This window comes from Mobula birostris, chromosome 6 (assembly GCF_030028105.1).
Source record: "Mobula birostris isolate sMobBir1 chromosome 6, sMobBir1.hap1, whole genome shotgun sequence".
Taxonomy (NCBI): Eukaryota; Metazoa; Chordata; class Chondrichthyes; order Myliobatiformes; family Myliobatidae; genus Mobula; species Mobula birostris.
The window spans coordinates 186,959,712-186,973,886 of record NC_092375.1 but is presented as its reverse complement, the minus strand read 5'-3'; the positions used below and the strand labels follow the sequence as shown (position 1 = coordinate 186,973,886).

Genomic DNA, 14,175 nt, shown 5'->3' with positions numbered 1-14,175 from the left:
AGCTGAAGTACACTGAACAGCCAGGAAATGATATAACAACAGATTGAATTACAGGAGCACTCTCTATTCCAATATAGTCTACGTTAGTCAATTCCATTATAGTCTGTATGGAGGTCAATGACCCATGGTGTGCCTCAGGGATCTGTTCTGGGACCCCTATTCTTCGTCATTTTTATTAATAACCTGAATGAGGAAGTGAAGGGATGGGCTAGTAAATTTGCTGATGACACAAAGGTTGGAGGTGTTGTGGATAGTATGGAGGGCTGTCAGAGGTTACAACGGAACATTGATAGGATGCAAAACTGGGCTGAGACGTGGCAGATGGAGTTCAACCCAGATAAGTGTGAGGTGGTTCATTTTTGTAGGTTAAATATGATGGCAGAATATAGTATTAATGGTAAGACTCTTGGCAGTGTGGAGGATTAGAGGGATCGTGGGGTCTGAGTCCCATAGGACACTCAAAGGTGCTCTGCAGGTTGACTCTTGTTACGTACCCCGTAACTGGGTTGCCAAACCAGCAGAAATGGATCACTCAGTTGGAGTCTGGATTACTAGAACTAAGAAAGTTTTATTAAAGAAACAAGCAACACAGTAATCGAAAGGATAATAAATGCAACAGTTCAGCAATGATAACCACACATGTGCACAGAATTAAGATAACAGCATCAATCAAGCTCTATCGTTGTCTAGGGGTAAATGACCAAATTTCAAAGTGACACAAAAGTTCAGTCCAATTTAGTTCAGTTCGCAGTAATCGTTGCCATGGCGATGGACAACGTGGGGGGAGGGAGAGAGAGAGAACGGGAACGACCGATCATTCAGACACGGCTTCCACTCACAGACCGGCGATATGGCTCACAAGCAGCTTTTGGGCAGGTCCTTGGTGATGTCACCTGAGGTCACCCACTGTGACGCCTCCTCCAGATGCGGTCGATCCTCTGCAGTGAACTCGGCACCCAAGCAAGGGCGGACACACACCGGGTTCCCGCTGATCGTACCTTTCCACCCTGTGCGTTGTCCGGTACTTCCCACCGACTCGTGAGAGGCGCACCGCTTCCAGGGTCTCGTTACCTCGGGTGTCATGTGTCCTGCCTTAGCGAACCTGTCCCTTTTTATCCCCCTGCTGGGGTATCGCCTGTCCATCACTTCAAACAGTTCAGGGTTCAAAGGGGGAGCCGATCTTGGCAATACCCAGACTGATGGCTCCTTCATTAACATCTCCACATGCTGCTTCATTGTTCCTTATCTCTCCTTCCTCCCTGAGGACAGGTGGCAGACCAACTGCTGATCACACAGGACAGCTAACATCTTATCTATGTGTATTCTCGTCACACTTCCCCCCTTTAAGGGTTTTTACCGGGAGGTAAAAATTACAAACATGAATACATTATTTGATACACGCACAAATTTACGTCTTTATCAGCTATTTGGCTAACACAGCGAGTTTGAAGTTGTCAACACCTTTGACAGACAGTCATCGCATTTTCTGTTCCTTTTACATGTGTTATTAATAATCCCTTAGACCAGGCTCCAACTCAGCAAACTTCATAGTGGCCAAAAACACTGATGAATTTCGATCAATGTAACCTCTCATTTGGTTTTGTCCCGGACCACAATAACAAGGGTCGTCCCATTCCGACTCAGTTTTCTTCGAGGGGGAGGGGTAGTGACCGCAGAGTTATTGCAAAACTTCCTACGGTACCCCACCATCTCCAAGAGCCTTCTGAGGGCCCTCTTGTCTGTCAGGGTTGGGAGGTCAGCGATAGCCTGCACTGTAGCTTGCATCGCTGCCAGCTGCCCCTGTCTCACCACAATTCCCAGGTAAGTGACCCTCGTGTGGCCGAATTCATTTTTTCCAAGGTTCACTATCAAGCTGGCTTCAGACAGCCGTATTAAATTGCCAATACACACCTCTGTGTTCATCAGCCCTTTAGTCACTGAATTACTTATTATATATGGCTGTTGTTTGCTAGGCTGCCCTATTGTAACAGACATCACCCAACGTCCCAGTTCTTTGCATTGCCTCGGGACAATCAACCACACGGGTGCGAGTCGTTTAATTACTCCTAAAGAGTCGCTTTGTTCGGGGATTAAGGGAGAGACTTTATCAGTAGACCTGGCCAAAACAATAGCCTTCTCCCATCTGATCGATCCCATACTGATCTTTTCAAAATGGTTTTTTTCTCTATCGGGGGCCCCTAGCTTCATTGATTTCCACGCTAACACCGACTAGGTTTGTTAGCACATCAAAAGCCTGTGACCGTCTCAGTTCGCGTCGGTCATGATCAATAACATCCTTCCCCCTGGGCAGCCGGTAAACCTCTTTCATGATTCCACCAACTGTTTCTTCCAGCACCGCAAAATGTCCACCAGGGGGTACCTCGTGGGCCATGTTAAAAACCTCATCCCCATAACTCTTTAGCACCACCCCCTACTCCTCATCTACGGGTACTGTACTTGGTCTCCCTTTCTTCCTTAGCACTTCCTCCTCTGCACAATAGCCTACTAGTTTCCTTGTTAGAGCTGTGTCAGAGAGAGCTGTCTCTGCCGAAACCATCAGCCCCTCGTCTCGCTCCTGCGTCTGCACAAATTCTTTCCTGGCTACTGCTACGTCTGCCCCAGCTCCCTCACTGCCTCTTGTCTCACTACACTCTTTCTTTCCATTTTCTACCCTCTTCTCGTACAAGGTTGGCAGAAACGTGTCAGCTAAATTTACTACCGCGGTCCCGTGATGAACCTGTGAGTCCAGGGGCGGGGCCTCAATGCTGGCAGACTGACCTGTCAATCTCACGACTGGGAACACGATTCCCCCGGCGATGTCATTACCGAGCAAGACTTCCACGCCTTTCATCGGTAATTCAGACCTCACCCCGATTGTGACTTGTCCAGAGACCAGGTTGCTTTGTAAGTGTATCTGGTGCAAATGGACTGACTCTGTCCCTTCCCCAACACCTTTGACCTCTACCTCCCCAGTCTGGGTCTCTGAGCTAAACTCTAATACACTCTTCAGTATTAGTGACTGACACGCTCCCGTGTCTCTCCAGATCCGCACTGGAACTGGTTTTAACCCCTCCTTCACTGACACCAATCCGGCCGAGATAAACTTCTCGCGCCCTCCTGAACTTTTTCAGACCTGTCCTTCCCTAGCGGTTCGCTTAACAGCTCGATACAGCCATTCAAAATTTCCGCTTTTCCTTTCCCCGTCTCCTTCCTTGGGGCAAAGCACCTGGACGCAAAGTGTCCGGCTTTCCCACAATTATAACAGACGACCCCAGGAGACTTCCTGCCAGACTGCTCCCGGTCTACCTTATCCTTCTCACTAGTCCCCGGCTTACTTTCTGACTTTTCCGGCGGACTCTCCCCGCCGTCCTGACTACCCTTCTGGTAGCCTTTTACTCGGGGCAACCTTCATTTTATGTGTCAACGCATACTCATCCGCTAACTTAGCAGTTGCAGCTAACGTGGCTGCCTCTTTCTCATTGAGGTAGGGTCTCATACCCTCAGGGACACAACCTTTAAACTGCCCAATCAGGATCAGCTGTCATAATCCCCCTCTACCCCCTTCGAGGCGCACCAATGCTCACAATATGTCTGCATCTCACGGGCAAACTCCAAATACGTGCGGTCCACTGCTTCCTCGCACTCCGGAACCTCTGCTGGTATGCCTCCGGGACCAACTCATAAATCCTGAGGATGGCCTCTTTTACCACCTCATACCTCTGGGCATCTTCCGCGGACAAAGCGGAGTAAGCTTCTTGGGCTTTCCCTTTCAGTACACTCTGAAGTAAGACAACCCACTTATCCCTCGGCCAGTCCTGACTTATAGCCACTTTTTCGAAGTGGAGAAAGTACCGATCCACGTCGGTATCGTCAAATGGGGGAACCAGCCTAACCTCCTGGGTCGCCCGGAACCCTCCACCTTGGTTCGGCACGAGCCCCTGCTCTGCCCTTAACCTTAACTTCTCCAATTCGAATTCCCTTTCCCTCTGTTTCTCCTCTCTCTCCAACTGTCTGTCCTTCTCTTTCTCCTCTCTCTCCAACTGTCTGTCCCTCTCTTTCTCTTCTCGCTCCAACTGTCGTACCCGGAACTCGTGCTCGAGTCTCAGTTTTTCAAGCTGTACCTGTACCTGTACCTGTCCAGCAGGTTTTTCAATAGACACCACCCCCAGCTCGCCTTGGGGAAACACACCTTTAGATACATAGTGCTCTACAATAGCTCTGTGTATCTCCTCTCTCCTCATTGTTGACTTCACCTTAGCAAGATTCAACCGTTTGGCCACAGCTACTAATTCCAATTTCCTGGCATCCTCTAGTGCCTCCAAGGTCGGTGCCTTTATAAATTCCTCAGCCTCCATTTCTGCTGTTTGTTTTTTCTTTCTTTCGGGAATTTTAGCCCAACCAATTTACTCCGTCCCAAATTTAGCGTTCAAAATCCCGGACGAGAACCCCACTTATGTTACGTACCCCGTAACTGGGTTGCCAAACCAGCAGAAATGGATCACTCAGTTGGAGTCTAGATTACTAGAACTAAGAAAGTTTTATTAAAGAAACAAGCAACACAGTAATCGAAAGGATAATAAATGCAACAGTTCAGCAATGATAACTACACATGTGCACAGAAGTAAGATAACAGCATCAATCAAGCTCTATCGTCTAGGGGTAAATGACCAAATTTCAAAGTGACACAAAAGTTCAGTCCAATTTAGTTCAGTTCGCAGTAATCGTTGCCATGGCGATGGACAACGTGGGGGGAGGGAGAGAGAGAACGGGAACGACTGATCATTCAGACATGGCTTCCACTCACAGACCGGCGATATGGCTCACAAGCAGCTTTTGGGCAGGTCCTTGGTGATGTCACCTGAGGTCACTGACTGTGACCCCTCCTCCAGATGCGGTCGATCCTCTGCAGTGAACTCGGCACCCAAGCAAGGGCGGACACACACCGGGTTCCCGCTGATCGTACCTTTCCACCCTGTGCGTTGTCCGGTACTTCCCACCGACTCGTGAGAGGCGCACCGCTTCCAGGGTCTCGTTACCTCGGGTGTCGTGTGTCCTGCCTTAGCGAACCTGTCCCTTTTTATCCCCCTGCTGGGGTATCACCTGTCCATCACTTCAAACAGTTCAGGGTTCAAAGGGGGAGCCGATCTTGGCAATACCCAGACTGATGGCTCCTTCATTAACATCTCCACATGCTGCTTCATTGTTCCATATCTCTCCTTCCTCCCTGAGGACAGGTGGCAGACCAACTGCTGATCACACAGGACAGCTAATATCTTATCTATGTGTATTCTCGTCACACTCTGTAGTTAAGGAGGCACTGTGTATTGGCCTTCATTAATCGTGGGATTGAGTTTAGGAGCCGAGAGGTAATGTTGCAGCTATATAGGACCCTAGTCAGACCCCACTTGGAGTACTATGCTCAGTTCTGGTCACCTCACTACAAGAAGGATGTGGAAACCAGAGAAAGGGTGCAGAGGAGACTTACAAGGATGTTGCCTGGATTGGAGACCATGCCTTATGAGAATAGGTTGAGTGAACTCGGCCTTTCCTCCTTGGAGTGATGGAGGATGAGAGGTGACCTGAAAGAGGCGTATAAGATGATGAGAGGCCTTGATTATGTGGATAGTCAGAGGCTTTCTCCCCAGGCCTGAAATGGCTAGCACGAGAGGGCATAGTTTTAAGGTGCTTGGAAGCAGGTATAGAGGAGATGTTGGGTAAGTTTTTATGCAGAGAGTGGTGAGTGTATGGAATGGGCTGCCGGTGGTGGCGATGGAGGCGGATACGATAGGATCTTTTAAGAGACTCCTGGATAGGTACAGGGAGCTTAGAAAAATACAAGGCTAGTGTAACCATAGAAGAGGTCATCGGGCTCGACCCGGAGTGGGGCCAAGAGCCGACAAAGCCGGGGAGATCAAAGGAGGATCGGCGAAAGGAAAACCATAAGCTCCAACTTATGCACATTAGACTGTCTCAGGGCTGGGTATGTCTGTACCCATGCCGCACCCCTTCACCATTCCCAGCATCCTTTGTTCCTTCAGGTTTACAACCCCACTCTCTGCTGCACGTTGACAAATACAGTACTCTGCAAAAGTCTTAGGCATCCTAGCTAAAGACTTCTGCACAGTACTGCATATACCCAATGATGCAGCTGAACTGCTGCATGGATGAGGGATAGATACTGCAGATGCATTTAAATGAAGTGCAGGGTCAAAGTAATTTTGCAAGATGTAATGCAACTGGAGAGTGTTAGATGCAATTTTTTTTTGTTTTCAGTGATGATCAGAGGAAATGTTTTTTTGAACTGTGTTTCAAAATGAAGTGTGAAGAATGGTCACACACAAAATGCAGGAGGAACTCAGCAGCTCAGGCAGCATCAATAGAGAGGAATAAACAGTTGACATTTCAAACTGGAATCCTTCATCAGGATTTATTCTTCTCTATAGATACTGTCTGATCTGCTGAGCTCCTCCAGCAGTGTTGCTGTGTTGCTCTGCATTTCCAACATCTACAGAATGTTTTGTGTTTATGAAGGAGGGTCAGTTCAGATTTGCACAAGTGCATACATAACAACACACAAAATGTTGGAGGAATTCAGTAGGTCAGGCAGCATGTATGGAAAAGACTAAACAGTCAACGTTTCGGGTCAAGACCCTTCAGCAGGACTAAGAGGGAAGGGGTGATACACCTGAATTAAAAGGTCGAGGGTTGGGGGGTAAGAGGCTAGCTGGAAGGTGATTAGTGAATCCAGGTGGGTAAGAAAGGTCATGGGCTAGGGAAGAAAGAATCTGATAGGGGAGAGTGGACAATAGGAAAAAGGGAAGTAATTAGCAGATGAGTAGTAGTAAAAGGTCAGAGTGGGGAATAGAAGGAGGCGGGGTTTGTTCACCAGAAGGAGAAATCGATATTCATGGCATCAGCTTGGAGAGTACCCAGACAGAATACGAGATGTTGCTCCTCCAGCTTGAGGGTGGTGTGCGTACAATAATATTTTCTCGTCCTCTGAGGTAGTTTTATGGTGATTGACAATTCACTGTTTTTGTCTCAAACACAGTTCCTTGGCCCAATTTATTAATGTAAGTTCAGTTGATAACTTTTGTCCAACAGTCAGCAAATTATTTTCTCTGACACTGTATAATGACTCATATATAGTATGTATTAAGAATTTTTAAAAATGCTGATGGGTGGTCCTAGTTTGTTTTCACACTTATTTATTGCAAAAGGAGGAAATTTCTACTGCAGCATCAGTCCAGTCATGCTCTTATTGAAAGCTGGTGCAGTTTGTGGTATGGGTTGGGTCTAGATAGCCGAACTCTGCTTCAACTTTGTTTTGCCCTTGTTGTCTTTGGTACAAATTCAGGTTTTGTTAAGATTCTGAAATATCCACCAACTTTTGAACTTACTTTCTTTCATCATCCTCAGATGAAGAACCTTTCCTAATTGTTGTGAAAAACAGCATCATCTTTGGCATTTCCCTGAACCCTGATGACAAAACTAGTGATGCCATGGTTCCAATAGCAGGAGTTCAGAATGGTTTTGATGTTGATTTTGATGAAGACAATATGATGTATTGGGTCGAGCATCCAGTAAGTACAAATGTAGGATTTGTGACTGAATCTGAAACAAACTTAAAATTGGAAAGTAATGACAAATGGGTAACATTGAACGTTCTCATTGCATTACCAGTTTACGTTTGCTAAATAGGTGCCATGTTCTTCACTGTTCCGGGTGAGCTGAGGCCAAATCAACTATCGTTAACTGAGGATGCTTCAGTCAAATGGCCATTTTACTGAGCTTTCCATTTCAGCTCAGATGCTTCAGAGAGGCACCCAAACAGGATCTAACTGGAAAATGATATCTTCCTCAGAAGAGCTCAAGGTGCACATCAAGCACCGAATTTCAAGGATGCACTTACTTTCTCCCACAGTGGTGCAGCTGCTGCCTCACAGTTCCAGTAGCCTGAGTCAATTATGACGTTCGATATTGTCACAAAGTGCTGGAAGAACTCCTGGAAATGAACCATATACTCCTCCCCACCTCTTTCCCTTTATTCCACGCTCCACTGTCCTCTCCGATCAGATTCCATCATCTTCAGCCCTTTGCCACTTCCTCCTCTCACCTCCCAGCTTTTGACATCATTCCCACCTCCCCCTTTCAGCCCTCACTTAGCACCTTTCAGTTGTCACCTGACACTCTTGCTGTTCCCCTTCCCTCCACCATTTTGTACTAGCTCTCTCCCCTCTTTCCAGTCCAGGTAAAAGGTAAAAGGTCTCGACCCAAAACAATGCCCATTCATTTCCTTCCGTAGATGCTACCTGACCATTTAGATCCTCCAGGTTTCCAGCATCTATAATCTCAAGCCTGGAGTTACATGGGCTTCCTAAGACCAAGTAGATTTCCTCCAACTTCCCAAAAATGTGTGGGTTGTTGGGTTAATTAGCACTGTATACAGACCACTTATCTTCAGGAAAGGTTGAAAGAGTACAGAGAAAATTTACAGAGATATTGCTGGGACTGGTGGACCTGAGTTGTCAGGAAAGATTGAATAAGTTAGAATTTTATTCCCTAGAATGTAGAATATTGAGGGGACATTTGATAGAGGTATACAAAAATTATGAGTCTTATAGATAGGTAAATGCAAGCAGGCTTTTTCTATGGAGCAACACACACAAAATGTTGGAGGAACTCAGCAGGCCAGGCAGTATCGATGGACAAGAGTAAACAGTTGACGTTTTGGGCTGAGACCCTTCATCAGGATTGGAGAAAACAAGATGAGGAGTCAGAGTAAGAAGGTGAGGGGAGGAGAGGAAGAAGCACAAGGTAATAGGTGAAATCGAGGGGGTGGTGGACAAGTGAAGTAAAGGGTTGTGAAATTGATTAGTGAAAGAGGTAAAGGGTGGGAGAGGGGGGAATGTGATAGGAGAGGACCGAAGGCCATGGAAGAAAGTAAAGGGGAGGAGCACCAGATGCAGGCGATGGGCAGGCAACGAGATAAATTGAGAGAGGGAAATGGGAATGGGGAATGGTGAAGGGGAGAGAGGCAGCGTTACTGGACGCTCGAGAAATCAATGTTCATGCCATCAGGTTGTAGGCTACACAGACGAATATAAGGTGTTGCTCCTCCAACCTAAGTGTGGCCTCATCGTGACAGTAGAGGAAGCCATGGACTGACGTGTTGGAATGGGAATGGGAAGTGGAATTAAACCTGATGTCATGATCATCAATTTCTTGAACATCCGGTGATGCCCCCCCACACTTCACCATTCCCCGTTCCCATTTCACTCTCTCACCTTATCTCCTTACCTCTCTCTGGTGCTCCTCCCCCTTTTTTCCTCTATGGCCTTTAGTCCTCTCCTATCAGATACCCCCTTCTCCAGCTCTGTATCACTTTCAACAATCAGCTTCCCAGCTCTTTACTTCACCCATTCCCCCCACCCAGTTTCACCTATATCCTTGTGTCTCTTTCTCCCCTCCCCCCATCTTCTAACTCTGACTCTTCATCTTTTTTTCCCCCAACCCTGGTGAAGGGTCTGGGCCTGAAACATCGACTGTACCGTTCTCCATCGATGCCTCCTGGCCTGCTGAGTTCCTCCAACATTTTGTGTGTGTTGCTTGGATTTCCAGCACCTGCAGATTTTCTTTTGTTTGTAATTCCACTGAGGTTTGGTGGGACTACAATTAGAGGTCATGGTTAGGGGTGAAAGTTGAAATGTTAAAGGAGAACATGTGAGGAACCATCTTCACTGGGAGAGTGGTGAGAGTGTGGAATGAGCTGCCAATGCGAGTGGTGGATACAGTTTCAATTTCAACGTTTAAGAGAAGTTAGATTGGTACTGTACATGGATGGGAGGGGTGTGGAGGGCTCTGGTCTGGGAGTAGGCAGTTTAAATGGTCGGCACAGACTAGATGGGCTGAGGGGCCTGTTTCTGTGCTCTAATTTTCGATGACTATGACTCTAAATCTAATCATGCTAATACTATCTTCTTTGAACACATTCTGAAAAGAAATTGCAGTGGCATCTGGAAGAGATATGATAATTAAAGATGTGCATTGTTTGGAAGAGCTTAATTACCTTACAGTTATGCTTAGCCCCCACTTATGCAGTGCGAAGCAGATTTTACAAAGTCTAGCATTGATTCAAAGAGTTAGTGATCCTAAAAAGTACTCATGAATAACTGACAGACCTGAATCTGACGGTGGTGTCTGAAAAGAGGATGCTGTCCAAGTTGCATGCCATCTTGGACAATGCCTCCCATCCACTACATAATGGACTGATTGGGCACAGGAGTACATTCAGCTAGAGACTCATTCCACCGAGATGCAACACTGAGCATCATAGGAAGTCATTCCTGCCTGTGGCCATCAAACTTTACAACTCCTTCCTTGGAGGGTCAGACACCCTGAGCCAATAGGCTGGTCCTGGACTTATTTCCTGGCATAATTTACACATTACTATTTAATTATTTATGGTTTTATTACTATTTAATTATTTATGGTGCAACTGTAACGAAAACCAATTTCCCTCGGGATCAATAAAGTATGACTACGACTGTGATCTTTCCAATATGTCTGACCATGACCTCCTCTTGTGCAAACTGAGGCCGGCCTTATATTCCTTCTGGCTACTCTCCAATCTGATGTTATGAATATCAATTTCTCCTTCCATTGAACAAAACTCCACCGCCCCACACCCTTCCCTTATTTCCTACTCTGACCTTTTACTTATTCTTTCCTGCTATACTTCCCCCTGGGTCCCTCCTCCTACCCTTACTCCCATGGTCCACTCTCCTGTCCTATCAGATTCTTTCTTCTCCAGCCCTTTATCTTTCCCATCCACTGGGCTTCACCCATCACCTTATAGCTATCCCCTTTCCCCTCCCCTTGTCTTTTTATTCTGGTGTCTTCCTCCTTCCTTTCCCCACCTGAAGAAGGGTCTCAGTCCAAAACGTCGACCATCTTTTCAATAGATGCTGCCTGCCTGACCTGCTGAATTCCTCATGCATCTTGTTTGTTTTGCCTTGTATGCACTTGTACAAATCTGAACTGACCCTCCTTCATAAACATAATAGATTCTGTAGATGTTGGAAATCCAGAGCAGCATGCACAAAATGTTGGAGGAACTCAGCAGATCAGGCAGCATCTATACAGAGGAATAAATCCTGATTAAGGGTCTTGGCCCGAAACGTTGACTGCTTATGTTTTTCCATAGGTGTTGCCTGACCTGTCGAGTTTTTCAAGCATTTTGTCTGTATTGCTTTTATTTCTTCTCATTATTATTTCTTTCTTTCTTGTACTTGTGCAGTTTGTTGTCTTTTCTACACTGTTTGAGCGGCAAAGTTAGTATGGTCTTTCATTGATTCTGTTATAGTTATTGTTCTATCGTAGATTTATTGAGTATGCCTGCAAGGAAGTGCATCTCAGTGTTGTATATGGTGACATATATCTACTTTGAGAATACATTTACTTTGAACATTGAACTTGGAGGCTGTGCGGATTTTCCTTACTCTGATTTATATGTCTTTAGGGAGAAATTCACCGTGTGAAGTTAGATGGGACCAATAGGACAGTGTTTGCCCCAGCTTCCATCATTGGTTCCCCTATGGGTTTGGCTTTTGACTGGATTTCAATGAACCTTTACTATACCAACTTCGACCAACAGTCCATTGAGGTTAGTATGCTTAAATGGGTATGAATTCACATAGAAAATTAACATTTAGCACTAATATAATTACAAATGCATAAATTTTAAATTCCAAAATTTCATTATAATAATTCTTGAAATATAACTTAATCCAACCTACCTGCTGATATGCAAATTGGATTATTATATTACTCTAGACCAGTTAATGGTAGGGGTCCATGGCATAAAAAAGGTTGGGAACCTCTGGTGTAAATAGTTAATTTTTATACCATTATGATTCTGGTGCTCCTTTTGGAAATGTTTGATTTGAAACTTAACTTTTGTCTATAAGTTGATTCTTTCACAAATGTGACTTGATAATATTTTAAAATGATTGTTCTTATTTTGACTCTTAGCAACATACACTTTCCTAGCCGCTTTAATAGGTACAGGAGTGGAACCTGGTGTGGTCTTCAGCTGCTGTAGCCCATCCACTCCAAGGCTCGACATGCGTGTTCAGAGATGTTCTTCTGCAGACCACTTTTGTAACATGTGGCTGTTTGAGTTACTTTCACCGTCCTGTCAGCTTGAACCAGTCTGGCCATTTTCTTCTGTCCTCTCTCGTTAACAAGCCATTTGCACCCACAGAACTGCCACTCACTGGATGTTTTTTTTTGTTTCTTGCACCATTCTCTGTAAACTCTGGAGACTATTGTACATGACAATCCAGAAGATCAGCAATTTCTGAGATACTCAAACCACTCTGTCTGGCACCAACAATCAGTTTATGGTCAAAGTCACTTAGATTTTTTTTGTTCCCCATTCTGGTGCTTGGTCTTAACAACAACTGAACCACTTGATCATGTCTGCATGCTTCGCTGCATTGAGTTGCTGTCATGTGATTGGCTGATTACATTTCTGCATTAACAAGCAGATCTACCTAATATGGTCACAGAGCCATTGATAGAAAGCCAACTTAGATGACTGTTAATTTAAATAATTTGCAGAAACATCAAACGTAACTTAGGCTTTTAGTCAATAAATCTCTTGTGTGAAGGACATAAAATCTAATAGTCAAATAAATGAAAATTTTGTTTAGTATGATTGGAAATAAGCCTCATTTGCATTACTAAACAAAATTTTAAACCGCTGATTGAATTGTGGCATTGGACACAACAAATCTATCAGTGTTTCCTTAATGTTAACATGTAGCCGCCTTTTTCCTGCTCAGCTTAAACTGCATTCACCTTCCCTTTCATTTAAACAGGATAATCCAACCTTCTATTCCCTTCCCCATTTCTAACTTTTTCTTGACTGCTTTGATTTTTTTCCTTCTCAACTAAATTTAAAATCATGAAAAACATTGGTCAGAGGGATGATTATAAAATAGCTCTAGAAAAGGGGTTCCCAACCTGGGGTGCATGGACTCCCTGCTTTATGTCCATGGCATAAAAAAAGTTGGGAACACCTGTTGTAGAATTATTTCAATTTTCTTATAAGTACATGTTAGTACTTTTAGTAACTATAAGTGTACTACTATAAGTAGTGGTTAGTGCGACACTATTCTTGCTCATGGTGTCCTAGAGTTTGGAGTTCGATTCCAGAACTGTCTATAAGGAGTCTCTGCAGAATGTGTGGATTTTGTATGGGTGCTCGGTTTCCTCCCACAGTCCAAAGACAAACCAGGTAGATTAATTGGTTATTGAAAAGTGTCCCGAGATTAAGTAAGAGTTAACAGGGTTTTTCATTGGGGCGGTGTGGCTTGAAGGACCAGAAGGGCCTACTCTACACTGTATTGCTAAATAAATCCATAAAATGTCTTGTGCTATATTCAATTTACATTAAAAATACAATATAAAATGGCAGAGGGAATATTTTATTACCGAGCTGCCATGGGACATGTGGACATGAGTTCTAATATTCTTTTGAAGCATTGACATTACGATACAAAAGCAGACTTGTAATTATTTTAAATCTCTTACTAGCTCTTCTTTCAGTTAGCCCCGGCGAAGGGTCTTGGCCCGAAACATCGACTGTACCTCTTCCTAGAGATGCTGCCTGGCCTGCTGCGTTCACCAGCAACCTTTATGTGTGTTGCTTGAAATTCTAGCATCTGCAGATTTCCTTGCGTTTGCGTTTGTAATTATTTGTTGTGTGTGTTTTCCTGTAATAATTTCTTTCCTTTCAGGTAGTTAAAGTGCAAGGCGATGTCAAGTACAAAAAGACAATACTGACCAATAATGGGCAAAGGAGTGGTGTTGGGTCACCTGTTGGTATTGTGGTGAATCCAGCTAAAGGGTGAGTGAAAGTTTAATTTTTGTAGAAATTGAAATGTACCATTTGAAAATTCGAAACTTTTGTTTTTGCATAGTGCAAAATATTTGAATGTTAACATGCAGCATCACTTGTTTTGCTCCTAAAAAAAACATAAAATGAATCAGGCAGCACGGCAGTGTAACAGTTAGCACGGCACTATTACAGCTCAGGGTGTTCCAGAGTTCAGAGCTCAGTTCTGGTGCTGATCTGTAAGGTGTCTCTGTACGTCCTCCCCATGGAAT

General features: G+C 44.7%; 1 protein-coding gene across 1 annotated transcript in view; it reads left to right on the top strand.

The window, feature by feature from the left end:
* lrp2a (low density lipoprotein receptor-related protein 2a) overlaps positions 1–14,175 on the top strand; it is a 405,821-nt gene that overhangs the window by 163,892 nt on the left and 227,754 nt on the right. Inside the window, exons 30-32 of the mRNA XM_072259785.1 lie at positions 7,420–7,583; positions 11,522–11,669; positions 13,810–13,915. Coding sequence (XP_072115886.1) covers positions 7,420–7,583; positions 11,522–11,669; positions 13,810–13,915 — 418 coding nt within the window. The remainder of the gene's footprint in view (positions 1–7,419; positions 7,584–11,521; positions 11,670–13,809; positions 13,916–14,175) is intronic.